Genomic DNA, 27,675 nt, shown 5'->3' with positions numbered 1-27,675 from the left:
ACTTCCTTCTCACATAAATGTTTTCTGGAGTGAGGCAGGCCAGTTTGTACATGATAGCTTCGTGGTGTCACCAAGGACCCAGACTCCCATCTCCAGAGTCATCTCATATTCGGAGATGACAGCTAGCACTCAGGTATTAGATCTGATGTCAGGCTGGCACAGGAGGAATTTAGAGAAAGCCCAAAGGGATTCCAACTAGCAGAGCTTGCCTCCCAGGAGACGTAGATGCATTATTGCCTTGCTGTCAATAGTCAACTATAAGAAAAACTAGGAAACACATTCCTTTATTCAGGTATATTTTTAATAATGTCTCTTCTTAAAAACTGGGGGAAAATGGAAAATGGGCTTCCAGAGGCAACTGGAGATTTCTGCTCAGACAACAATCCATACCTACTGTCTGCATTTCAAAGGGTCCAATAAATAATAACCCTGAATTCAGAATCAAGCAAGAGATAGACACAGGAGAAGGATGGTTTGATCTTATCTTTCTGGAGACTGTGTGTTTGCAGATGCTATACTCTATAATTAAGGAAGCTTAGCCACCCAGTCTCTGCCAGAGCTGGAGACACACACATCTCTTGCTTGGGGGCATCCTCTTCCACTACAAGAAGTTTATAGATCAGAATATGTGCCTTCGGCCAACAGATAACTGGGAGGGACTTGCCACACTTACCAGTTCCTCCCCAACTCCCAAATAAGATTAGCCACTGCCCCTCCATTCAAGAGAGGGGTCAGGAGTGTTGCTTTAATAGAAGATCCCCCCACATGGAAGCATAAGAAGCAGAGGGCATTTCTTCCCAAAATCACCTGCCCATTTTGACTGCTAGGACCTCACTTTTTTTTTTAATGATGTTCCTGTTGTTTTTTTTGTTTTTTTGTTTTGTTTTGTTTTGTTTTAATTTCTGGTCTGCAGGTTTTTCTGGATACATCCAACCATATGCTAGGAAATGTTTAACCACCAGATCTCCAAAAAAATGTACAAATAATAAAATATACTCAGCATCATCAATTCCATAGAGCCAATTCCTTCTCATAAAAGACTTTAATTGCCTTTCAATGAACTTAATGCATTGAGCATACCTGAATACATTCTAAGTAGCCAGTACCCCACCCCTGAGGACATCATGCCAAGAGTCCATGTACTGCTAGCCCTGCCAGGATTCAACAGGTGCCCCTGATTCTTTCTCCAAATCTCTTGGGGGAAAGCGGCACTACCACCTTCCTTACTTGGATATTTTTTAAGAGAAGACAATGGAGAGATGTGAGTTCATCACACACCTTCACATGAATAAAATGTCCACACAACCAACTTCTCTTACCCTCTTGGACACATAAAATGTGTTTTTTTTTTTTCTATTAGCCATTTTGGAAAGAGATCTTCTCAAGTACTTGAAATAGTTCTATCTCTTATTAAACAAACCACACCAGGACAGTTTAACATTTTCTTAGTGGTTAAGGATCATCATTTGAAAACCCATGTTGATGGTCTTCTGGGTGTGGAGAATGATGAGTGCAGGGTGAGGAGAAGAGGGACTCTGTGTTTGCCAGCCCCAAGCGGTCCTGGCCACTATGATCTTGAGGTGTGTATTGTTCCCTCATCTTCTCCCATGTTGGGCTCTCTGGCATTTCTGCTTTTCTTGGTGGCTCCACTGTGGCAGCCTGCTGCTCTCTCCAGGGTAGGTTTTAATCTGCCATTGGCGGGGAAGCAATTTAACCATATTCATCTGTCCTGCATATAAACAGGAAGCAACTTTGAGAGAGCATCTAAAGCTTTCTCCTACTGCTAAAATGTTTGCATTTGGTAGATATTTTAGGGCTCCTTTGGATTTCTTAGACATAGTTTATGATTGCTTCATCTTTCCCACAGAGAAATTCCCATAATTATGTTTCCTACAGTTGAGGTTACTCAGGAAAGAAATGCCACTCTAAAGAAAATTTTCACTTTATGTTTAAAGAGAAAGTGATAAGGAGATGTATCAGAAGAGCCTCACAGGTTGGTCTGGCCTCTCCCCATAACTGTGTTCAGGAATGTGGTTCCCAGGGCCATAATGAGTGTGCATCACAGTGAAATGGACAGGGGGGGATGACACACAAGGCTCCATGCAAGAAAGCAAATGTTCCACCACTACCCCAGGGCACAAGTATTCAGTGCTCCTGTCTACCCCCCCTTTGGTCAAGGTGTGAGCTTCTCTTTCAGCTGTCCCTTCCACACATGGGATGTTCGCACCCCACACCTCCTGTTCAAAGGTTTTCAGCAGCATTTAGAACCCTTTGATGGTGGATGGTGCAAAGTTGCAGGTGAGAGTATCAGATGAGGGGGAGTGGTCTACTCTGCTCCCTGCTCCCTCGGAGACTCCCCGGCCTCCTCTCCTACAAAGGGTGCCCTTGGAGAGGGACACCATGTCTCCCTTTGGCCCCTCCTAATGGAGTGCCTGTTCAGCCTTCTCTCTGGGTGACTATCAGGAGCAGCTAATGGGGCTCTTGAACTCCGGGGGGCTTTAGTCCCTTCCCCCAGTGGGGTGGGGGATTAGAATACATTGCAAAAGTCCCCATCTGACATTCCAGGCTCACAGCTCAATGGACCCTTCTCGTGCTGCTCCTCAGTTGCCACAAGAAGCCTTCTGTTCAATCTCAGAGAAGGAAGGGCTTCAGCCCCTGTGTTTGCTTAATCCTCTAAGATGACACATGTCAACCTCTCCTGGAACCTTCCTCATCACCATTCCGCTCCTCTGCAGGGGCAGCACTGTGGTGGCCATGGGGTTTCTACTTCATGGGGTATCAAGCTGGTGCCCACCTCACAGCTTTACCCTACATGTGGTTGAAGGGGAACATTCCTCTCCCGCACCATAAACTCTGAATCCTAACCACTCCTCCCCTTTCCTCTTCTGTGCTCAGTCTTCTGACACAGAGATTGTAAAAATGGTGAAGCCCCTTGGGAAGACCGTGTGGTAGTTTCTCAAAATGTGAAACATAAAATCTCCATGTGACACAGAAGTTCCTCCCTTAGGGATCTACCCGGAGAAAGTGAAACCATAGGTCCTTGCAAGAATCCACACCCAGATATTGCTAGCAACATTATCCATGATATCCCCAAAACAGAAACAATACCAGTGTGCACCAACTGATGGATGAATAAGCAAAACGTGGAAATCCCATGACTCAGCAACAAAACAAAGAGCTGATACACGCTGCAGTATGGATGAACCTGGAAAATATGCTCAGTGAGAAAAAGCTAGACAGACACAAAAGAATACCTACTACAGGATCCCATTTATAGAAAATGTCTAGAAAATGCCAATCAAAAAGGAGAGAATGTCCATCAGTGGTTGCCTGGGACAGGAGTGGGAAAGGACTATGAAGGGGCAGGGGAATCCTTTTGGGGTAATGTAAATGCTCTAAAACCTGATGTGGTGGTAATCATACAACTCTATACACTTGGGTTGGGTTGTAATAGTGTGTGTATGCATGCATGTGTGTTGGATAATGTAAATATGCTTGTGTTGCCCCCCCTAATTCATGCCCACCTGAACCTCAGAACATGACTTCATGTAGAAATAAGTTATTTGCAGCTATAACTAGTTAACATGAAGTCATAATGCATGAGGGTAGGTTCTAAGTCCAATGACTAGTATCCTTATAAGAAATCCATATGAAGACAGTAAAACCCTCACGGAAGAACATGATATGAAGTAGGGGCAGGGATGGGATTGATGCAGCCACAAGCCAAGGAGCAGCAGCAGAGCCACCAAAAGCCAGAAGAGGCAAGGAAAGATTCTTCCCTAGAACTTCAGAGGGAGCACAGCCCTGCCATCATCTTGATTTTGGACTGGCCTCCAGGAGTGTGAGAGAACAGATTTCTGTTGTTGAAAGCCACCCAGCTCACCCTGGTCTGTTATGACCGCCCTAGGAAACTAACACAATATTAAAATCTATTCAGCTCTATATACTTAAAACAGGTGTATTTTATGGTATGTAAATGAGACCTCAATAAATCTGTTGATCAAAATTAAACTTATTCTCAAAGCAGCTAGAGGAAGTGAGTCATCAGGACCAAAGGCTGGGGCTCACTGGTCTCACTGGTGCCAGCCTGGCTGCCTCTCAGTTGTTCTGAAAGAGGAATCATACCACAGATAGATAAAACATGGGACTCACAGTGCTGCTTTCCCCCAGTTTGTTCTCTCTGTGCCTCCTCCTCTCTGCCACAGACCTGCTGACGGTGTGGGTTCTCCTGTGAGTGTCCAGGCTACAGAGCTAGGAGATGTTTTTACTCGTTATGGCATGTCTCAAACCATTCCACTCCTCTGTAGGGGAAGACAGGACCCAGTGCATGCCAGTCTTAAAAGATTTCATGGTGTTTCTCTGGTCACCTGCCCAAGGAGCAGTGGAGAGCACACAAGTGTGAGCTTGATTTAGAAATCAGGCAGGGCCTTTCTTCCCATGATGGTGGACATGAGGCACAAAACAGGTAAAACATATAGATTGATTCTGGTTATTTTTCAAATCCCCTCGGTCCTTTTTGAGAGCATCTTATTCTCTTCTCGTGTTTTTTGAAACTCTTTAAACATTTTGCGCATAATTATTTTATGGTCTCTGTCTGATGATTCTAGCATTTGAAGTGCTTGGGCTGATTCCCAGTCACAGTGGGTTGTCTTCTCGTGTGTTTTACACTTTTGGTTTGTTAGCTCATGTTCAGCAGATGTTTATCTTGGAGAATTCCAATGAGCCTGGATGGAGTTTGCCTCCCTCCGGAGAGTGTTTGTGTTTGTTTTGCTAGGATCTTCAGGCCTGTGGCCAAAGTAGGATCACCAGCATCTTGAACCTTTAGCAGGACACCAAGTCCAAATCTATGTAGAGTCAGCCCAGCTATGGATTCTCAGGGGAGACCTTTTCTTCTTCGCTCATAACACAAGTCAAGGCAGTTTGCTTCTCCCTTTGCCAGTGTGGATTTTGTTGTAATTGTTGCAAGTACTTGCTCTGGAGATGGAGCTTTTTGAGGAGCCTGGTTTGAAGGGCCCACTTTTAACTCCCTGCCTCTCAGGTAGTCAGGGCACCAATATCCTAATACCTCTGGTCTTTGAACATCCACTTCTGTTTCTGGCTCCTGGGATTTCCCTCACTTTCTTATAAGCTCAGTGTGCGTTTAAAAAGATGCTCGTTCTGTGCTGCCCTGCATTTCTACGTGGTGTGTGGAATGGAGCAGGACCTTATGTCATCCAGCATAATGCCAAGAATGGAAGTCTTTGAATTAATTTTGAAGTGGAAGAGCAGGAACTTGAGAAGTTCACAAATAAAGCTTTCTGTTTTCTTGGTAAATTGGGGTTGAGGTTCCTTGCCATACGTTATGGGAGAAGGGTGGGTCTGAGGTCTTCAGTTGACTGTGATAGTTTGTAACAACTGTGGAAGATGGGCATATCTCGAAGTCACCTCAAAGAGTCATCAGCAGAGATCAGAGCCCCAACCTAAGTTGATTAGTAAGGTTTCAGAGCCCCACAATTGAAAATGATAGTTAGAAACTGTCATTTAATGGGAGCTCCCTCTCCAGTCTATTCAGAAGAAAAATCATTTTCCTATGTGTCCTGGGGGACATGGGCTATGCTCCGTGACCCACGTATGCCCGCAGTGGGCTGGGAACACATAAACACTCACACACACACACACACACACACACACACACACACCAGATATGAAATCCTGCAGCAACTTCTGAGTGAGTGAGCTGAGGGCTCATTGCATCAGGTTTCACTTTTCTGCCACCTTCCCTCTACTTTGTTCATGATTCCCACTCAGCAGTCCCTTGAATACATTTTATTTCAGAGAAACACCTCTTTAAGCATTATGGTGGGGAAGTCAAGAATGCTGCTTTGCCAAATAAGTCGTGTCCCTTTTGGGTTTTCAGTTCCTGCGATGATCACGTCCTATCCAAACACAACCCTGGCCACTCAGGGTCAGAAGAAAGAAATGAGCTGTGCAGCCCATGGCGAGAAGCCCATCATAGTCCGCTGGGAGAAGGAGGACCGGATCATTAACCCCGAGATGGCCCGTTACCTCGTGTCCACCAAGGAGGTGGGAGAGGAGGTGATCTCTACTCTGCAGGTAAAACGCGGTGAACACAGAAGATCAGAATCTAACTTCATTGGCAGCATAACCCTGTCCTTTCACCTAAGTGGGTGCATGTGGGTGATAAACAGCAAATAATGTTTCAGAACTTATTTATGAACAACCATTTCTCTATGGCTCTTTACAACAATGTTACTGAGTAGCCGGCAAAAATAGTGCTTGATATTAAGTGTTATTAAGAATAAAATGATGATGAACATGCTAGGGAACACAACTCTAATAGAAAAAAATGGGAGGAATCGAATGTCTTAATGACAGTTAATCCCGGAGGAATGACATCCTATGCCATGCACCTGTTTTAACATCCTGCAGAAAGAAAAATTAGATGGGCTTTAGAAGGGAAAAATGTCTGGCTTTTTTTTTTTTTTTGGAAAAATCCAACCAACATAAAAGCTTTTGTCCTTCATATAGGATCACAAAAGCTAGAAAAAAATTTATTATAGCCCCATATTTTTTTAGTACTATTGGTAGTTAACTGAGTGGTGTTTTTAGTGGGGGAGAAATGATGCTGTAGCACACATGGAAAAACAGTCCCTGTGTTTGAAACACTGGTATTGATTCACATGCAGGTCCAATCCTGGGGTCCTTCTAGAGAGAGCTCTAATGAGGGTCCTGCAGGACCAAGCATTTACTGCAGGATTTATAGATCTTCTTTCGGCAGGGTTGCTTTGGATGTTCTAAGGGCACACCATGAGGAAAAAAAAATGTGTATGTGGAATATACATCAACCTGACCATGGCATCCTACATAAATTACACATCCAACTTAATGACCTGGCAGCTGACAGTGATAACGTACATCGAACCTGTCCATCCACACCCTTACAATCGCACTGAAATAATTTGCTCTCAGGGGTGTGTGTGTGCACGCGCGCTGGGGGTGTAGGAAGGGTGGGAGTGGAGAGATGTGTTTACAGACAAAAGCCCTTTTAGTTATTCTCGCTCCATGCTACTGGATAAGATGGATTTCTTTCTGCTTTGCACATAGATTTTGCCAACTGTTAGAGAAGATTCTGGCTTCTTCTCCTGTCATGCTATCAATTCTTATGGGGAGGACCGTGGAATAATTCAGCTCACAGTGCAAGGTAGGAAGGAGACCAAACTGGGGGAAAACACGGCTTTTAGGACAGTAAGTGTATGCCCAGGCTCGGACCTCTGTGTGCGCTAAGCTTGCTATGTAACACCTCCCGATGCCCAGAAAACTTTGAATATGTTCAAAGTTGGTGTTAAAACTGTATTTTGCAGTGTGCATGATTGTGTCACTGGGCAGCCCGACAACACAGGCAACAGAGTCCTGAAGGGAATGGGGTCAGATGACCCCGCAGACCCAGAGACTGTACCAAGTGGAGGAGTGCACCTGCTTAGTTAGCTGAATGGTAGGAATCCTTATGCTGGTCCATCCCAATGAGAAGAGAAATTTAACCTCTGAAGCCAAAATAGTTTTGGAGTTATGGATTCCAAACCAGAAGAGTGACATTTAATCCATATCCCTCTTTGGCCCAGGCCCACAACAAAAGCCTGTCATATGCCCCTGCTGTAAACACCTGCAGTTTGGGAAAGTGCAATTTTACTCCCTGAAATGCCATTAGGAAAAAAAAATGAAAAAAAAATAAAATAATAAAAAATTTTTAAAAAATGCTTCCCGGCAAACGCGTCCGCCGCCGTTGAAGGCTGACAAAGCTCTTCTGAGCCATACTCAGCATTTCCACCCGCGTTTTCTGTTTGAGCCGTGTTTGAACTAAGCCCGGGTTTTCCTGTCGATTGCACAGAGCCCCCAGACCCTCCCGAAATTGAGATCAAAGACGTGAAAGCACGCACAATCACCCTCAGGTGGACCATGGGGTTTGACGGCAACAGCCCCATCACGGGCTACGATATTGAATGCAAAAATAAATCAGGTAAGTCTTTTATTTCCCCCAGCTTTATTCTCACTTCAAAAAGCCCTTTCATTGTTTTCCTCTGTTATTCATGACTACCTGTAAGAGTAAACCTGGGCTCCCCGAGACTCAGAGGGGGCTCTTTCTACCAGCTTCTCCTTTCTTGCTCAGAGCATGGGTCCTTTGTGGGGTGGGGTCTGTCTCTGCCTCAGCCCTCCTTCCTTTCCCTCCAGCCCCTAGGCTTGCTGTCCACCCGCCACGCTGGTCTTCTTGCCACCAAGCAGCAGGTGGGCAGCTCCTGGCAGCACCTGGCCAGCGGTGTTATGCTTTCTGCCCCCCACCCTGTCCCTCGTGTCCCATTTCCCCAGCCAGGTGGCTGCTCTAGACAGGGACTTCTGTCTAGAGCCTGGACTTCAGCTGTGTTCAGAGTCTGTAGGGCGAGTTTGTGCAGAGACAAGAGAGCTGCTCCTTGTGGAGACGGGCACTGACCCTTCAGCGAAGTCCTGGAAGTGCCCCGGGGCCGAGCCAGAGGCACTTGCTCCCGCTTGGAGCATCACCTGTTTCCCCAGGGCCCACAGGTGGCCAGGTCAGCAGAGGCACCATAAATAGACCCAGGAGTCAGGATCACGGCAGGTGTGTGTGTTTGTCCCCTTAAGGTGGCAATGCCAGCATTGCTTGGAACTTTAGGATCCGTCGGGCTGAGGGTAGAAAGCCACCCCTGTGGCCTCTGGTCGGGACTTGGACTGTGTCTCATAAAAGAGATGAGGAATCAGAGCAGCACCAGGATGTGTAGGGACCATGCGTGTAGCCTTATTTTTCACCTCCTGGGCACCATACTTTCTTTACTCAGGTTACACAGCGGTGACCTATTCAGGATATTTGAGCTGAGGCCATAGTGACAACAAAGCTCTAGGCAGCTGGAGGCAGGCCCTGAGTGAGGGCGTGGTTCGGGACAAGCGTGCAAGGGGCAGGACAAGAGAGTGGCAGGAGCTGGACGGGACTGCGGAGGGTGGAGTGTCCCAGGAGCATAGCGTGAACCCTAAAAGGAATACGCTTCACACCCAGAATCGTGGCTTTAGAAATAGCATGTGATGGGCAGCCTGGGTGGCTCAGCGGTTTAGCCGCTTTCAGCCCAGGGCATTGTGACCCCGGGGTCCTGGGATCGAGTCCCGCATCGGGCTCCCTGCATGGAGCCTGCTTCTCCCTCTGCCTGTGTCTCTGCCTCTCTCTCTGTGTCTCTCATGAATAAATAAATAAAATCAGAAAGAAGAAAGAAAGAAAGAAAGAAAGAAAGAAAGAAAGAAAGAAAGAAAGAAAGAAAGAAAGAAAGAAAGAAAGAAAGAAGAAATAGCATGTGAGACTTGCAATACGCAGCTGCACTGGGAATGCACGTAAGAGAGGCTGGTTCAGAAAAAAAAAAAAAAAGAGGCTGGTTCGCCCAGAGTCAGGACAGGCCCAGCAGCGAGGCGAGAATGCGTGCCCAGGGCCCGGGGCTTGGAACCAGGAGTGCAGTGGCTGCCAGTGGCAAGGCCACCAGGGGATGGGACAGCTGGGCAGCCTGGGGGCAGGGTGCACCGTGACAAGCTGAAGATAGTGCGGGCCCAAACAGGGCTCTTTTGGGAACTAGGACAGACGGGCTTCCCCAGGGCCAAAGGGAAGAGAGGACACCTGCCTTTGTTCTAAAGACGTAGGTGGGGAAGGAGCCAAAGAATTCCAAGTTCGGAGACGCGCATCATGAAGTGGAGGAAGTGCTTCTTAGGCGAGGCAAGCACGTGCTGGCCGGGAATGGCCCGGAACCGGTGGCGACCAGGAGAACCCCAGAGAAATGCAGACGCGCATCATGGGGACAGTCCCCAGAGGCCCCAGGACGGGTGGCCCTGACCGTCCCTGGCTGAGCACGGACTGCAGGACCGTGGGCTTCTGTGCCCACGGGGGTGGGCGGTCAGGGGGGCCTCTCAGGGGAACAGTTCAGTGCCTCCCTGTCTTCAGGGGCCATCGATCGTTTCCGGGTGCTGGTGATGATCCATTGGTTGCACAACCCGTCCCGACCCTGTGCTGGCGCTGCTCTAACTAGCCGTGTGCCCTCATCAGCCCCCCGCCCTCAGCATTCCCCTCTGTGAAATGGGGTACCATAGCATCTCCCTGTGACAGGAGTCCCTCAAAGGCCACAAGCTGCCCATAGGCTGGAGAAGCCCCCCTTTCCCTGGGCCACCCGGTTCCTGTGCTTACCACCACCTGGTCCTTAGATGTCACCTTTCCTGTCATCATATTCCTGGCCCACACCCAAGGCCAGGCCTCCCATCACGTGCTCCTACAGCATCACCTCCCTTCCTTCCCGGCTGGACCATCACGGGCGATCGTAGAGCTACTCCTGCGCTTGTGATTGGGGTTTTTTTTTTTTTTTCTTTCCAAAGTTATCAACATTTTCTTTTTTTTTTTTTTTTTTCAACATTTTCTTTTATCGCATCTGGATTTTGAGTCAAGTTAGGAAAGCTGTTCTCTGCCGCCAGGCTGTAAAGGAATCCCCCCTGCTTTCTATTTGTATTTCTATCTCGCTCTTGCCTTTAGCTCTCTGATCCATTTGGACTTGATTCTTGTGTGTGCTGGGAGGTAGGGATCCAGTCCGATCTTTTCCCAGACGGAAATCCTGCTGCCCTCACGTGACTCATTAAAAAAGTCCACCTCTCCCCGGGGGTGTCAGATGCCACCTCTATCACCGATCAGCTTCCTATGTGCTCCTCTATTTCTGGACGTTCCAGTCTATTCCATCGTTTTGTCTGTCTGTGACCGCCTCAGCACCAGCCTGCGCTCATCATGTTCCAGCTTCCTGTAGGGCTCGTCTGCCCTTCCCACTTTTCCTTTCCGTATTTTTGTAGCTTTCCACACGCGATCCTTAGGAGCGACTGGTCTAACTCCATAAAAACACTCTTGGCTTTTTTTTTTTTATTGGGATTGCGTCAAATTTGTTAATGAACTTAGGGAGAGCTGACATCTTTGTGACGTTGTCGTGGGTTGAATTGTGTCCGCCGGGAAGGTACGTTGAAGTTTCTAAGCCCTGGCTCCACAGAATGTGACCGTTTTGGGGAAAATAGGGCCACGGCGCTTGTGACTTCTGATCGACGCGTCGTCTCCACTGGGTAGAACGTTCCTGTGTTATCAGGTCTACTTTTCCCCAACCCCCAGCACCCAGCATAGCACCCAGCATAGCACCCAGCACTCTGTGGGCACACAATGTGCGCTTGGTGGGTACTCTTTTTTTTTTTTTTCTTTTGCCTTTTATTTTTTTTTAATTTATTTTTTATTGGTGTTCAATTTACTAACATACAGAATAACCCCCAGTGCCCGTCACCCATTCACTCCCACCCCCCGCCCTCCTCCCCTTCCACCACCCCTAGTTCGTTTCCCAGAGTTAGGAGTCTTTACGTTCTGTCTCCCTTTCTGATATTTCCCACACATTTCTTCCCCCTTCCCTTATATTCCCTTTCACTATTATTTATATTCCCCAAATGAATGAGAACATATAATGTTTGTCCTTCTCCGACTGGGTGGGTACTCTTTAACAAGAGAGTTGCTTTGAAGCGCTTCCCCCAGGGTCTGGGGCAAATATCTACTAAATGACAGCTCTGAGGATCACTCTGGTGTGCACACAGTGCTTATAAATAAAATGCTTCGAAAACCATCTGCATCCCCCACTGGAGAATCCTCAGTACCCCCCAGCACTGCCTGTGGGCTCCCCAAAGGCAGGAACTCTGCTGTCGTGTGGCCCTGGATCCCAGCACCTAGCACAGTGCCTGCCGAGTTAGGAGCACCTCGCTAACTACTTGTGGCATTGAATGTACCTGCGATCCAAACCTGAGAATCAAAAAAAAAAAAAAAAAAAACACCTAAGAATCATCTCCACAGCATTGCCTAACTCTAAATTGATCGGGCTCTGCACGACCCACGAGTCCAACCCAGTTGGAGTTAGAATGAGTTCCAGGAGAGTCACTGGGGAAGAGCCCATGGGACAGGCGGGCCTGAGTCCATGACCTCAGGTCTCCAGCAGGGCCCTCCAGCCCCTCCACAGCTTTTGGTTTGGAAGGCCTGGGCAGCAGGAGCTACGCTGGTAGCATGCAGTCATTGTATTCACTGCCATAAAAATTGGGTCAGTCTGTTCATGTATTAGCTGCTTCCTCAATAAGTTTTGGGTGGGTAAAAAAGACAACTATAATTTAAGCTAGTGCAGCTTATAGGCTGTATACATAGAAAACCGATCCTTGAAATCACAGCTTAAATGTCACTTCCTCCAGGAAGCCTTCCCTGACCACCCTTTTTAGGGCGTGCCCCTTCCTCTGTGCATCTGGCATCCTGCCCCTCCCTGGAACATTTGGTGGGCTTGTGACTGCTTATTCAATAACCCGGATCCTCTACTGGGAAGATGGTCAATATCTGTCTCCCCTACTGGGAAGCTCTAGTGACCACTCGGGGCAGGGACCGTGCCTGAGGAGCCCTATGCAATGACCCTGCATCCCCCAGTAAGCAGCACACACCGGACACCGTAATGCACATCTGTGAACTTGTTAAGCCACGAAATCGTGCCCCAAAGACACATCCATCTACTCTTTGTTCGTTTGCCAAGAGCGTAAGGTATTGCTGTACTTGGCGTTCTTAACCGACGGGGTCCCTGCAAGGGGTCATTGGTCCGTGCTTGAACTATCCCTGCGATGCAAACTCACTGGCCCCAGGAAAGCACAACTCTGCCCTGGGCCGACCATGACTGTCACAACGTTTCTCGCCCTGAAACAGACCTTCCTGAATCTGGCGGTCCCTTTCCCCACCCCCAAGACCTTTGGTCCTATGACCCTCCTCCCAGGATTTGAAGACAGAGGACTCTCCCGGCTCCCTGTTTTCCAGGAAATATGTGACACCCCAAGTCCCTTTATTTGTATCTCCTATGCCCACCCCCTGGCCCTCTCGACCTGGCCCTGCCAGTGTCATCGACTTCCCTTCTTGTGGCCCATGGCTCCATGGGCTGCTCTGGCTGCCATGTAGCTTTGTTCCTGGCGCCCACTGCTTCTCCTCCAGATGGACACAAAACCCCCTTTGCCATCCTATTCCACATCCCACCCTGTCTGTGCCGCTGGCTCCATCCCGCACTTTGCTTCATCCGCCTCCTTCCCCTCTCTGGAGGACAGCCGGCCTTGTGCCCACGTCCCCCTCCCGGGCACCTGTCTCCTCCTTAGGACCCCACAGATCGCCGAGTGGGCTCCAGGGCCTCGGCACACCCTCTAGTCCCGGAACGTAACCATCCAGCCAGGAAGCACAGCCTCTCTTATGCAGGTGGGTGCTGTCTTCCAGAGCCTTCTTTCCCCAGCCTCCCTTCGCCATCTCCTCCATGGAGCACACAGAGCAGAAGGGGCTTTCCCCGTGCCCTTCTGTCTCCCTTCTAGTAGCCAGTGCCGTAAAAACTGGTCCTTCTCTGAGCTGCCTCTTAGTTTTTAAACTTTTAGAGTCATTTTGCCTCCAGGACACCCATCTGGTCACCCTCACTCCTCCTGGTCTTTGGCATCTAACTGCTTCTTCAGATCAAATTCAGATCAAAATTTCATGTTTGTCCTTGGTGATCTGCCCTCCCCTTGACTTGGGGTGTCAGACCCCCAAGCAGGGCTCCCACTACAACCACCCTGGCCCCCAACGGCTCCCTCAGTCCTTTCCCACGAGGTTATTTGGCATTTCAGAGGCATGAATGAGAGTCTGAACTTTTCTATCCTCTCCCACCACCTTTGTCGCTCTGGGGCACGTCGGAGAACCCTGCCAACTGTTTCAGGGAATGCTTCTGACATCTCCTTTCTAAACCAGGGTCCAAGTCTGAGCACGCACAGCTCTCCCCACTTCCGTTCCTACATGCTCATAGGCGTTACAATCATTCTTGGCCATAGTTCCCCTCCCTTGCACTTGGCTAAACTCCTGGTCGAGTTTAGCTGAGTCAAGCACTTGTCTGAAAGTCTGCATCTGAACATATGAGATATCTGGAAAAGGGAAATCCAGTCTCATTAGGTGTCCTGCGGAGACTATGTAGAGGTCACATGCTACAGGAGAATGACCTGGAACTCTGGGACAACACAGGTGAGGTGAGACCTCAGCCCCACTCCACGCTGGCCAGGTAACATGCCTGAGTTTCTTGACCTTCGCGATGATAATAAAAATCCCTACCTCACCAGGATGTTGTAATAATTCAATCAGATAAAGCGCTCCAAACTCTAGCTGTGCATCAGAATGACCCAGAGAGAGGCTTTTTAAAAGCGCCGGTTTCTGGGCCCCAGTACACAGTGATTCTGATTCAGTAGATCTGAAAATGCCGTTATCGAAAGGCTCCGGGGTGTTTCTAATGTGCCCACACATTTGGGGACTGCAGGAGTCGTGCTTGCAAAATGCCTAGCACGGCACCGGGTGAGCAGACGCCACTCCACAAGCGTGAGTTCCCTCTGCTGTGGGGTTTTCTCCGGCTGCTGCCTTGACCTACCCCGCAAACCCATCCATGGTCTGCCTTTCTCTGGGAGGCTGAACTCCGCTTCTGACATCTCCTGCAACACGCAGACTTTTTTCCCGTCTGACCTCCCCTTGGGCTCGCGCAGCAGCAGACATGCAAAATGAATCAGAATCAGGATCAAGGATCCTGGCAGCGGCTGGGTTCTGTGTGTGTGGCTTCGTCAAGGGTTCCTCTTCTGAGGTCCCAGCCCTGTCTGGACTCTGGCAACACTGTCCCTTCCTTCCCTTCAGCCCTGCTGACCCCAGAGGGAGCATCTCCCCACTCTTGCTAGATGCCCAGAGCCTCAGCATCCCCTGCAAGTTCCTCTAACCCAGCCCACACCTCAGTAAATAGTCCCCTTGTGAAGGATCTTCCAGGTGTGACTTATAAACCCCCCTTGACACTTCATTCGTTCTCTGCATCTGGAAACCACCCTCTCCCTCCAACATGGGGCAAGGGGACCTGTGATAAATTCCCCAACAACTTCATTTCTTCCCCCTTTGCAGCACTCTCCATGTGTGCTCCAGCCCTCAGATTCCCAAACATGCATTTCTGTTTGGGACATATGCCTAAGTTTCTTTATTTTGTCTGTGGTATGCCCTTCCCAGGCGTACTTGCGTTTCAATCTGCATTTGCATCCTCTCAAGTGTCAGGATCGCTCTATAATTGTTTGCACATAATGCCCGGTGTTATATTTTCCAGCACATTTTGCTAATAATCCACGTCCTACCTGTCTGTCTGCACATCAGCATCTGAGATCAGAAGCAGTATTTCCAATTCCTGTCCCGACTCTTTTCTCCTGGGTAGTCACCTCCTTGTTTTTATTCCTCCTTTGATGCTCTATCATTTGCCAGAGGGTGTCTGGGGATTTAACTCGACTTTCTTCTCCGTTCAGTTACTTTCAAATCCTCCGGGATAAAACATTCTTTCTCATCTTCTTGACCTTTAGCTCAAAATCCATCCTGTGTTGTTTTGAACCTTATTCTAATAATCATGATCATTGACATCATCTTTTTCTATCAAAGTGTGATAACTGTAGGAAAGAAGCTAAAAACACGGCTCCTTCTTGGAGCACCTTGTCCTTCCTGACTGTTCCCCCAACCTACCCCCTCCCCCATCCCCACCCCACCTTGGCCACACCCCTGCCTTGGCCACGCCCCCATGGGCTAGTCCTGAGTTGATTGACAGGAGGAAGAGCTGGTCAGTGGATATTAATATGCCTCCTTGGGCCCCTTTGCTGCCTCCCAGACACACTCAATGAAGATGGCCACGTCTTCATGGACCTGGCAGTTCCAGAAACGTCCCCATGGCGCTGGGCAGAGCCATCAACCACTACAAGTACCTGCTTCCACCTGGGATGGGTTAACCACTTTTTCTGCACCTTGCAGTGCCGCAGAATTCCTCTCTTGTCCTAGATGTCTTCTCCAGAAGTATTGGCCTTCTCCTGTGGGACAGGGTCCATATTTATGTGTCAGTCAATTGGTACTAAACCCCCACCACTTTGGATCCCATTCTTCACTTCCACCATGTGATTTTGCAGCATCTTCTCTTTCTTTTTTTTTTTAAGATTTTATTTATTTATTCATGAGAGACACATTGAGAGAGGCAGAGACACAGGCAGAGGGAGAAGCAAGCTCCCTGTGGGGAACCCAATGTAGGACTCGATCTCGGAACTCTAGGATCACGCCCTGGGCTGAAGGCAGACGCTCAACCGCTGAGGCACCCAGCATCCCAGCATCTTCTCTTTCTATGTCAGTGTTCTTCAACCTTCAATCTTCTTGACTCAAGGGATACTTTTCCTTTCTGATGGAATATTCATTGTCAGTCTTTATTATGCCCTGTTCCCTGATTAGTCACAGCATTCCAAGGCAGCCTTGAAGAGACATATTTTTGTACAAGTCCAGAAGACCTCTTATATTTATGGTTACTTTTAGGCAGACCAGCCCTCTAAGCTTCATGTTCATGGTTAATGTGGAAAGGGAAGGGAACCCTTCCCAGGCCTCAGAGGCCTGTGTATTTGTCATTTGTGTATTCATATGTTAAACATGCATTTCTTATGTGTTGTCTGCTACACACGAGGCACTTGCAAGCATGCTGTCTGCTGCCATAGAGCTCAGAATCTAGCAAGGAACACAGAATCTCAGTGAGATTCCTACAGGCATGGTGAATGCCACCTATGAGGACATGGGGGACTGTGGGAGTGTAGAACCATCATCTCTGTCCACCACCTTAGTTTCTTGTGCTCCCACAACTGACATCATCTCTTGGCCCCTCACCCCTGATTAGCCACCACCCACCCTCTTTCTGAAATAAGAACCACTTATTCCTCATTGATTGAAGCTCTAAACTCGGCCGGTATACATTGTCACATATTCAATGATATCTCTTCATATGAGGCATGTGCTCTTGTTAAGTAGCTGTGGTTGAAGATAATTCTTACAATAAAACATTTGAGACTAAATGTTTTTATGTAAGTATGTTTATCAATATGCTCCTGGAGAAGGAAGGATCGGACATAGCTAGAGGTTCAGCTGGTCTTCAAGTACCTTTTAGAATCAGAGGTGGTTGTAGGGGGTGGGGGGAGCATCCAAACCAAAATTCCTTTAACTGTCTCGTACAATGAGTGCCTCGATGTGGCTGTTTCACACCTCACTGACACGATGTCCTTCAGTGACACGTCCATCAGTGCACCCATTGCATTGCCTCAGATGTCCCCTTGGACCTCAACTATATGCAGCCCTCATCCCCCTCAGCATGGGTAATGAGTGTGTGATGTCCCCCTCTGATAGCCAGCCCACTGGCACACTGGGAGCACCGCTCTGAGAATTCACTTTGAGTTATAACTATTCTTTTATTTCCTCTTCCTTCCTCTGTGTGTGTGTGTGTATGTGTGTGTGTTTAATTCCACTTGTGAACTTTCAGAGGCAGAGAAAAAAAACTCACGTCTCTATCTCTTCTTTTTTGAAAAACAAAACCCAAAAGACTCCTGGGATTCCGCTCAGAGAACCAAAGATGTTTCCCCTCAGCTGAACTCGGCCACCATCATTGATATCCACCCTTCCTCCACCTACAGCATCCGCATGTACGCCAAGAACCGGATTGGCAAGAGCGAGCCCAGCAACGAGCTCTCCATCACCGCGGATGAGGCAGGTGCGTGTGAGCGGGCGAGGCCCCCATCCCAGAGCCCCGGAGCTGGCCCTCAGGGCTCAGATGGCTAACATAGAATCAGGCCACTGCCTGCACCTGGTGGAGGCTGTTTGAAGAGCACCTTCCACTGTGCCATGCCCTGTTAGGGATGCAGACAGCACTCCGCCTCCTACTTTGAGGGCATTGTTATTCAAATAGGACTTCATTTAGGGTTCTCATATATAAGAATTAAAAGGCAGACCTAGGAAACTACCAATCTGGTGATATTGAAGGAGCTGGGCCATTTTTTCAATTCCTTTGTTTGGATGCCTGGAATCCACATGGACAGGAAAACCACTAGTGTAGGTCTTGCCCAAGCCCTAAGCAGTCCAGTTGTAGGAGCATCAAATGATGCTAGGAAATGTCAAGAATATTCTGTGTGAGGAGCTGGGGGGACAATGGGCAAGGATATTTTATTGACTAGAAATGTCAATACTTCTAATATATTTTTTTTTATTTATTTATGACAGTCACACAGAGAGAGAGAGAGAGAGAGAGAGGCAGAGACACAGGCAGAGGGAGAAGCAGGCTCCATGCACCGGGAGCCTGACGTGGGATTCGATCCCGGATCTCCAGGATCGCGCCCTGGGCCAAAGGCAGGCGCCAAACCGCTGCGCCACCCAGGGATCCCCCGAAATGTCAATACTTCTATAGTAAACTTTATTGTTCTCCTTCCTATTACAAAGAGTTTCATATTCAGTTGAAAATTTAGAAGATAGAGATACGCATTTTGAAGAAGGGAAAAGGCAAAACTGTTTCCATAATCCCACCACCTGGAGCTACCTGTGGGCACGGTGATATCACCTACTGAATCATTCATCACGCAGGAACACACACACACACATGCATGCACATGCACCCATGCACACACACACATGCACGCATGGCTACCGGGGGTGAATTGACTGGTTTGTAGAGGTCTGAGCCTAGGCAGTGCCAGGGAAGGCTGGCTGTCAATCCACCTCCTGGCAGGAGAGAAGGAAGGCAGCAGCCTGGCTCATCTCTTGGGAGGAGTGTCCTGCTCCAAACCCAGCTTTTCTTTCCCTGCCAGAAATCAGAGCTAATCAGCCATTTATCTACTGCAAAGGTGAAATTGGGAACTTAGTCTCAGATCCCTTCTTCAACCAGGCTTAAAGGTGATCATCCCCAAATGAGTGAGAGTCCACAGGAGGTTTGTTTCAGCTTTCAGCTAAGGAATTAGAGTTGTTGTTGACTTCCTTCCCTCCACCCACCTCTCTTCGACCCTCATGAACGGCATTCCAAAAACACATCACTCTTATATACCCCTTAAGTACTTGTCTGTGATTCATAATGTACCTTCCACAATCTATTTAACAAATCCACAATCTATTAGACATGTCTGTGGTTTTCCATTTTTTATTACTATAAATGCCACAGTGATGAGTATCCTTTGTGGCCTATCTTTCGCCACTTTGGATTGTTCTCTTGGGTTAAATTCCAAGCAGTAAGATTGCTAGAGCAAAACAAATGCAAACACTTAACTCTTCTGATATGTGTATAGTCAATACTGACCACAAGGAAATAGGATGAAACCGACAATCCTTCCTGCACTGGGGATGAGCACTTAATTCTCCACCCGGGAACACAACGGCTCTTGAAAATTATTTTTAAGGACAGGTGATAGGATACGCTTAAGTGTCTGAGGATGAGCCATTTCTGTTGCTTAGAAGTGACGTGATTTCTCATCTGCAAAATGGACATAAGGATGCCTTTCCCCTCCTTGTCACAAACACATTGGATAATTGAGGGGAAAAAATGCAAGCTCTAAAAGTACTTTGTATTTCTCAGAAACAAGTGAGAAATGAGTGTCAACATGCTCCTGCAGAAATAGAATCTTATTTAAATATTTAAACAACCCACTAACTTCCTGGAATTTCATTACGTTGTATATTCAGGGAGGATACGCTGCCCCCAAAATATAATCTTTGACGCGCTACTCAAACTTCTCCTTCTTAACCCTTGCTCTAACTGTGCCCCATCCACACATCCTTCTCAGGACCACTGTATTTTCTGGTGGTGCATTTGGTGGCTGCTTTCCCGACTGCCACGATGACTCCTGCTGCTGTTGCTATTTCTTTGGCTTTCTGTGGCCTCCTCTGCAGCTGGCAGTTGCCATGGCAGCGTCTCTCTCCCAGCCAGGAGGCCAGGTGAACAGCCACTCCCGGTCGCTGGCCTGCAGTGCCGCTCCCTGGCATCTCTGTAGACAGTCTGATGCAGAAGCCACCTTCTGGGCTGCTGGGGCTGGACCCCTGGATTTTACCTGCACGCTGGCTGCTGGTGGCCCCACAGCACCTCTCTGATTTACTATTCAGAGGAGCTAGGGGAAAATGCAAGGAAGGGAACAAGTAGAGCAAAGTGAAGCTCCAAAACAGAATTTGTCTTTGCCCTGGTGCATAGGTTTTATGGCTGCAATGAAAAAAATCAGGTTTTCTTACAACGTGACTCATGTAGAATGAAGAGCAGTTGTCCTGACCAAAGATCCTCTCGTTAGAATTGCCTACAGTGGCCTTGGATTGCCACTGCCGCTTCCCAGCAGGGATACCCAAAGGCATGTCTTTTGAGAACGGCTATCATCTCAAGGTGACCTTTTTCCATCCTTATTGGCCACTTTGCCTAAGGAAAAAAGACACTAACTCTCAAGCAGGCCATCTCTCTCAGATGGAAGCTTCTGGAAGGTGTAGACCCATTCACTTTTATGGGTATAATACAGTGTCCAGATCTCGAGCATCAGGGAACATCTCTCAGCACTCAACTGGAAATGTGTCTCTGGAATGGTTAGGTCTGGGTCTTCTCCCACCTTCTCCACTTGAAGCTACACTTGACTTCCTACAGCCCTTCCCTGGCCCCAGTCCTTTGCATGTGTGCTGCATCCTGTGTCTGGAAGACCCTCCCAAGTTTCCTATCTCCACGGATGACATTAGTGCCTCTCCCCCAGCACTAAGTAGCACTAAGACAACTGCCTTTGAGGCATGGCCTCCTTTCTCCATGGACCCCGGTGTCCTGGGTGATGCTGTGGCATAAAGCCAGGAGATGGCTTCCTGGAGGAGAGGATATTTCGAGAGCACAGAGGGAAGTGCTGAGGCTGGAGTCTTGTGTTCACCTATTGGAAGTGAGAGACAGGGCCATCCATAGAGACGATCCATTGACAGTGACTGTCAGGGAAGCAGGGAGCAGGAGAGGAGCCAGCTTAGGAGGTAGGGATGCAGAGCCAGCCCTGGTGCCCAGAAGAAAAAAGCAAGAGCAGAGGTCTGCACATTTGGCAGTTAGGATCACTGTGTCTTGAGCCAAACAGAATTAGGAAGAGTATTAGGAACTGTAAATATCATCTTCAACTACTACTGTTTTGCAGATTGAACAGTTTTGGCTTCTGGAGAAACGCAGAGATTATTTATTTCAGAAAATCACATTCATTATCAATCCTTACCTCCTAGCCTTCTCCTCTTGCAAGAAAAAGCAAAATATTCTGGTTTAAAAACGGAAGAAGAAACTATGCTTTCTATGTGTAGTATAGCTTTAGTTCAAGAGCATGTAAATATATTCTTAAATGTCAAGTGTCAATACAATTTTCAAAATTAGTTAAATAAATGAGTACTTAATGGTTGATCTTGAAGACTTTCAGCTCTTGAGAATTCAGTCTGCCTTAGGTTAAATTTTACAGAAATTGTCTGTTTGCTATGATACGAGGACCTATGGAATAATTATGGCTCAGGAGCTTTTTATGGGAAGCATGATAGCTGTGAAAGCAGACTCTTTTTTTTTTTTTAGATATATAGTTTTAAAAGGTTCTTCCTATAATGCATTAGAAAATTTAGAGTGGAAAATTCAGTGCCCAAACAAACAAAAACACTTCCTAATTATATTGGGCATGACTCTCGTGTGTGAGCATAGATTATATCCTTTTGGCGTTTGTCTTTGACATTGTTTCTATCACTTTATTCTTAAGAGAGAGATCTGAATCCACTCACTTCAGAGAACACGCAGACCAATAAATTAATTACTAGCAAACTACTGAAGTATTGATAGGCCAAGTAAAAAAGGTGCCGTGTTGGGGCACCTGGGTGGCTCAGCCATTGAGCATCTGCCTTCAGCTCAGGTCGTGATCCCAGGGTCCTGGGATCGAGTCCCACATCATGCTTCTCCCTCTGCCTGTGTCTCTGCCTCTCTCTGTGTGTCTCATGAATAAATAAATAAAATCTTAAAAAAAAGAAAGTGCCATTTGTGTAAACATGGTCAGGTCTGTCCTGGAGATAGGGACTGGCGGCCTTCAAGAAATACCAGACCGGATGGGAAAAACAAATTCTCCCCAATTCATGACTACATCATTGGTTTCATGTTTTCTGATAGAATCAAGGCCATTGTGTAAACACTATCTTCATATCTTTGTTTTCAAGCCTGACTATATCTCACCAAGGATGCGAAAGCTATACTTATAGCTTGCCTCCCCCCTGCCCAGAAGGCAGCACCAAAGGCCACAGCCCAGACACACCCAGAGGATGCAGGGTGAGGTCCTGCCCCCACATTGCCTCCTGTTCCTCACACACAGGATCTTTCATTTATCACAATTAAAATAATTAAGGACCAATATAGCTGTCAGACCACAGAATCATTTTTTCAAGATGGATTTTCGTGGATGAACCACATACTTCTTGATGACCACAGAATTATCAGGGTGAGAGAAATCTGCTACATGGGTTTTCTTTGGAGCTTGTATCAAAAGGCCCCCGCATTAAGGGCATGATCCTGTGAGCAGAAATTAGGTACAGAGATCTAAGTCCATTACAGCAGGTAGCTGGATGCCAGCCCCTCCCCTGGTCCCTGCTCTGGAGACGGCTTCAGTGCTGACAAGCCTTTTCACTTGGGGAATCATGGATGGGTGCAAGAGGCTGCAGCACCCACAGCAAGCCAGCTGTCCCCAGACCTGCCGGGCTGAGAGAGGTGTGCTCTGCGTTTCAGTCGGCACATTGCTTTACCCTTCAAAGTGGGCACTTGCTCCAGACCCAGATTGGGAGGCCATGCAGCTCAGGGTCAGCTGGGGGAAGACAGCCCGGTGCAAAGGTGGCTCTGCACAAGTGCCCAGCACCACTGTGATTGTCGGGGTCCCCACGGTCCCCATGCTACCAACGGGTAGACGGTGGAGGCAGGCAATGCCGATGGAGGGAAAAGGTCAGATCTCCTCACGTGTGCTTGGGTTCTACTGAGATGTTGGCCGCGGCTGGGGCAGGGGGTGCATGGCATGGGGGGGGTCAGGGTGCAGAACAGAAGCGTACAGAGGGAAGCAGGACACAGAACACCAAACACAGGGGAATTAGTATGGTAAGTGAGCAGTTTGAAAGGTGCTCTGGGCCCATGTCCCCTTTAAGAGGGGTAAAGTGGAGACCAGAATCAGTGTTTAGGAACCAAATGAAAACCGGCATGAGCCACTGATGCGGGGCTGGAGCAGGCTGTCGGGGGAGGCTGAGAGCCTCGGTGGGCACAGCAGCAGGCCAAGCACGGGACTTGCAGACTAGATGTCAGGGCCGGTGTTAGCAGGATGGAACGAGGCGTGGAGAAGGGAGCCAACTGCACACTCGACTCTCTTCTTGCTCTCCCAGCCCTTGTAAACATTTCCAGCTCCAATATCGAGTCCCTTCGAGTTCATATTCGTAAAACATAATGAACCATGTTTCCCAGCAATTCGGCTTCCTCTCTTAGCATTCTCATTCTCCCCTGGCCCCGTCATCCCTGGCCTCTGGAGTCAGCCCCACACCCCCATCCCTGCCTTCTTCCTCATGTAGGGAACCAGGGGATCCCATTGCCCCTCCTCCAGTAGAAGTTGGGCACCTGCTTCTTCCTGCCCAGCATCAATGCTCACCCCAGTCCCCCTGCGTACTCTGCCTACACCTGTCGGTGCCTTCATGAAGGCCCACACGCGGGCCTCTCCCCATGTTATGTTCACATGCCAAGCCGGGGCTCCGTGCTCCTCTCTGCTGGGCGAGGCACACTTTTCCATAGGCCACTGCCATTCCCCAAGCCCTTGTGTTCCTAAAGCCATGGCCCTCCTTCCTTCTCCCATTCTGACTTCCTGACTTTGCCTCTTATTTTTTTAATTTAAGATTTTATTTATTTAAGAGAGAGAGAGAGCACACATGAGGAGGAGGAGGGCAGTGGGAGAGGGAGAAGTAGAACCCTGCTGAGCGGGGAGCCCGACACGGGGCTCCATCCCAGGACCCCAGGATCATGACCTGAGACGAAGGCAGACACTTCACTGACTGAGCCACCCTGGTGCCCCTGACCTTGCCTCTTATTATTTTGCTAAGAAAACACAAACAGGTTTGAGCCTGCTTCCCTCAACCAGCAAGTCCACCAGAAACTCCCCCATCATTTCCTCCCTCCTCCCACCCCAGAGATGGTTGCTCGGATGTCTCTGGTCTCCACCACCTCTGTTCCTATTACTGCCCTTGCATCTGTGCTCAGACATCGTTATTTCAAGGGTACCTTTTCTTGTCATTGTATGAATTTCCTCTTTTACCTCCCCTTACATCAAACACCCAATGATAATAATTGTTATTACTTGTGTTTACCAAGTATATTATTTTCATTACAATCCTATGGCATGCATTTTATTGTCCTGTTATATAAAAAACTGAGACCCAGGGAAATGAAGTTAACCACACAGCTTGCTAAGTGAGAGAGCCAGAATTTTGAACTCAGGCAGAAAGACTGAAACACCCATCAACTTAGCCACATCACCAACAGGTATTGCTCAAAACTTCTTCTCCTGAACCGAGGAGATCACGTTTCCCTTGACCTTGCCTCTTCCCCTAATCTGACCTTTAGCTTTATTTACCCTTCCATTGACTTCCAGACCCTTCGAACTAGTTCACGTTCACCACTTCGGCTTTCTCATCTGCCGTGTGCCCCTCCCCCTTCTGCAGCTGGCATCTCCGCATCCACAGAAATGGGTGTCACACAAGTGTCAATCCCACAGCATATTTTCACCCAGAGGGGTCTCTCCTTCTGAGTCCTGAGTTCCCAGGTGCTTCCACTTCTCGGAAGATGTTTGAGTAACCGCCACGCGGTAGGCTGGTCTTTCTCCCGGCACGTGCATTGTGCTTTCTGGTGAACACGTGCACTCTGGGTGGGCAGAAACATTTTCCCCCCACTTCTACACTGCGTGTCTAGGGCTAGCAACTGGAACTGGAACATAATTGGAATCTCTACAAGCATTGGAAATAGGGTGGTGTGAGTTGTATGCTTTGACTCTTCTTTGCTTCTGCCTTCTGAGGCTATAGCCCCTGGGTATTGAGAGTTTTACATCAGAAAGTGTGAAAACCCAAAGCCATCAAAGGGACTCAAAAGCAGAAGAATCCTGATTTTTTTTTTTTTTTGCCCCAATAACCCCGAGCAACCTGAGTGACCCTAATGCCAGGTCACTAAGCATGACTTCCAAGGAAAAGGGAAGGGTCTTTGACAGCCATCGCAGGGTTTCACAAAAGAAATGTTGTCTTTCTCCTTCCCACTTTACCTATGAAGTTGCTCAGACTTGAACTTTGTTAATCACGTTGTCAAAGGGATGGTGAAGAAGAACACAAGGACAGGTCCTCAAGGCTCATATTTACCGGGAGGGAGTAAATATGTGCAGGGTACCTCAGGGTACCCTGAGTACCCTGCACAGGGTAAATGCAGTCCACAGCGATGCGGCCAACATGGTCTGTTCCCTGAAGTGGCTAACACGCTTCTCTGCACTGCTGGGGGACTGCCTTCTGGGCCTGTGTGTTGTGTAGACTTCAGTCTGCTCTGGAACTCGGTGCTAACCGGCCTGTGGGTTTTGGTCTTCACAGCTCCTGACGGCCCACCTCAGGAAGTCCACCTGGAGCCCCTCTCATCTCAGAGCATCAGAGTCACCTGGAAGGTAAACCAAACCAACGCTTGTATTCCTGGCGATATTCTCATGGGGTGAGCACATCACTCAGGTTAAGAGTCATGATGCCAAGGCACTAACACCTGGTGAAGCTTTTGTTTTGCAAAATTAGATTAAAAGCCCCTTTCTTAAAATCCGGTATATGTGTCCACATTGTGAATCCGTTGACAGCAAATTCGATATGCGCAGAGAGCGAAGTTGTTAGGTCTTGTTTTCATTCTTTGCATTTGATTGAGTCCTGAGAGCTGGTTTTTGTACAAATGGTGGAAACAGACGCACCGGGCACATTTGAAGCTTTTTCTAACTGCAAGTCTGAGTATGGAAGATAGTCCACTGAGCTGCCAGAAAGGACTGTCGCCCTCCCTGTGCCACCAGCCAGCAGTGTCCTGGAGAACGCCCTTCATTTCCTCCTCAGTGAGGTGGCCTTTGGAGCCAGCTACCATCCCAGGCAGTGGTGCTCGCATGTGGCCACAAATGTGGACTGGCCGCTGGTCAGCCAAGGGCTTGCTGCCAGTCACTGGGAGAGACCCCTTGAGCTACAAGGCAACTACACGGCACAGCTTCTTCCAGCTGCCATGTTTTTCCTAGCAAAGCCATTGGTGAGGGAAGCAGTGTTGGTTTACGTGCTGGAGCAAGCTGGTCACAAGCAGCAGGTCAGGTGCCATCGTCCCAGGGATCTTGAGGTCACTAACCCGGTGGCGGAAACTGTCTTGAGAATTAGTCATCCTTGGATGTGCTCTTGCAGTTGATGATAAGAGGCCCAATCCCTTTTACCTAGAATGCTCTTCTTGGGTCCAAACTTGTGCACGTTGCACTGGTTCTTCCAGTTCTGGGTTTCCCTCTCCTCTCTTCTCACCCTTTCCCTACATTCTCACTCAGAGGAGAAGTCAACAACCTCTGTGGGGTCCTCAAGTGGCCTGCCTATAAAACCATTAGAGACTTAACTCATCACACCCGTTACTGGTGCTTTTCTTCGGGTTCCAGCTCTTTTGTAAAGTGAACTGCATCTGTAACAAAAAAAGGATCCTCGTTGTCGGGGTGGCTACCCTCTTCAATGCCTTAGCCCCTACGTGTGCGCTCCTATACCCCAGCCGGTGCAGCGGCTGCGGCGGACAGCAGGCTGGGACTGTTTAGCCGCACAGACAGTGCAGGCCAAGCAGTGTGGGAGGGGTGGCGTTCGCCTTTGTGAGCACATCCACCAGCTGAGAGCATCACACACTGTATCATAAAAGGCACGCAGCAAGCCATAACCCTGCACATATCCCGGCCACTCTACAGACGGAATGCTGACTCACTCTGTCTCAAATTAAAGGCTCTGTGAGCTTTATCCACTGGCTCTGCACAGTCTCACATGTTGCCACTGAAAAAGGCCAGCTATGCCGGTGGCCCCTAAAGCTTTCTGGGTTCTGCATGAGAAAGGTATCTATTCACAGAGGCCTTACAACTCAAAATGGAAACTTTCCAGACTTTAGAGGCATGACGTCCTTTCTGTCTCCAGAGGCGGGGGAAAGAAAAGCAAAAGTCAGTAAATTGCAGTTAAATCTCTTCTTACTGCCAAAAGAATGAACATGTTGTGGGCTATTAAAAGAAAGCCTTGCTTCCATTAGATCATGAGCCAATTGTAATGCATGGTTCATGGAGCAGTGGTTTTTCTCGGAGCAGCGGGCAGATGTTGTGTGTCCTGTCAGTGTGCAGACAGGTGTACAGGTGATTTAACAGACTGAATGAGGTAAGGACCGCCGTTTGCTGGCTCATCATTTCACATTGGCCTGATTATGTAATGGAAGTACGTCACTGATTCAACTAAACTATGCTTTTATCTACAACCCAAAGGATCTGCAAAGGACAATATGTTGCATGAAATATGTCTTGATTTTATGGTGTTAAAGTCCCAGATTTACATTTTGTGTAAGGAGACTGACCAGAAAGGGCAAGAGAGAAGGAAATAAAGAAAGAAAGAGAAATCACATTAACCCAGAGAGGGAGCCCCGCACCCCGTCAGCAGGATAGAAATACGGGAGCTGTGGGAGGACGGAGCTGGAAACTCATTCAGGGTCACAGGACAAC

At 48.2% G+C, this 27,675-nt stretch overlaps 1 protein-coding gene across 3 annotated transcripts in view; it reads left to right on the top strand.

Annotated features, from left to right (window-relative positions):
- DSCAM (DS cell adhesion molecule) overlaps nucleotides 1-27,675 on the top strand; it is a 734,179-nt gene that overhangs the window by 589,784 nt on the left and 116,720 nt on the right. For 2 of the 3 annotated variants that reach the window (XM_035709183.2, XM_049104780.1), the window contains exons 12-16: nucleotides 5,897-6,093; nucleotides 7,105-7,201; nucleotides 7,886-8,014; nucleotides 17,484-17,651; nucleotides 25,529-25,599. In XM_035709183.2, the coding sequence (XP_035565076.1) occupies nucleotides 5,897-6,093; nucleotides 7,105-7,201; nucleotides 7,886-8,014; nucleotides 17,484-17,651; nucleotides 25,529-25,599 (662 nt within the window). The remainder of the gene's footprint in view (nucleotides 1-5,896; nucleotides 6,094-7,104; nucleotides 7,202-7,885; nucleotides 8,015-17,483; nucleotides 17,652-25,528; nucleotides 25,600-27,675) is intronic. The other variant, XM_035709184.2, reaches the window with a different exon arrangement.

This window comes from Canis lupus, chromosome 31 (genome assembly GCF_003254725.2).
Source record: "Canis lupus dingo isolate Sandy chromosome 31, ASM325472v2, whole genome shotgun sequence".
NCBI lineage: Eukaryota > Metazoa > Chordata > Mammalia > Carnivora > Canidae > Canis > Canis lupus.
This window is presented reverse-complemented; position numbering and strand designations above follow the sequence as displayed.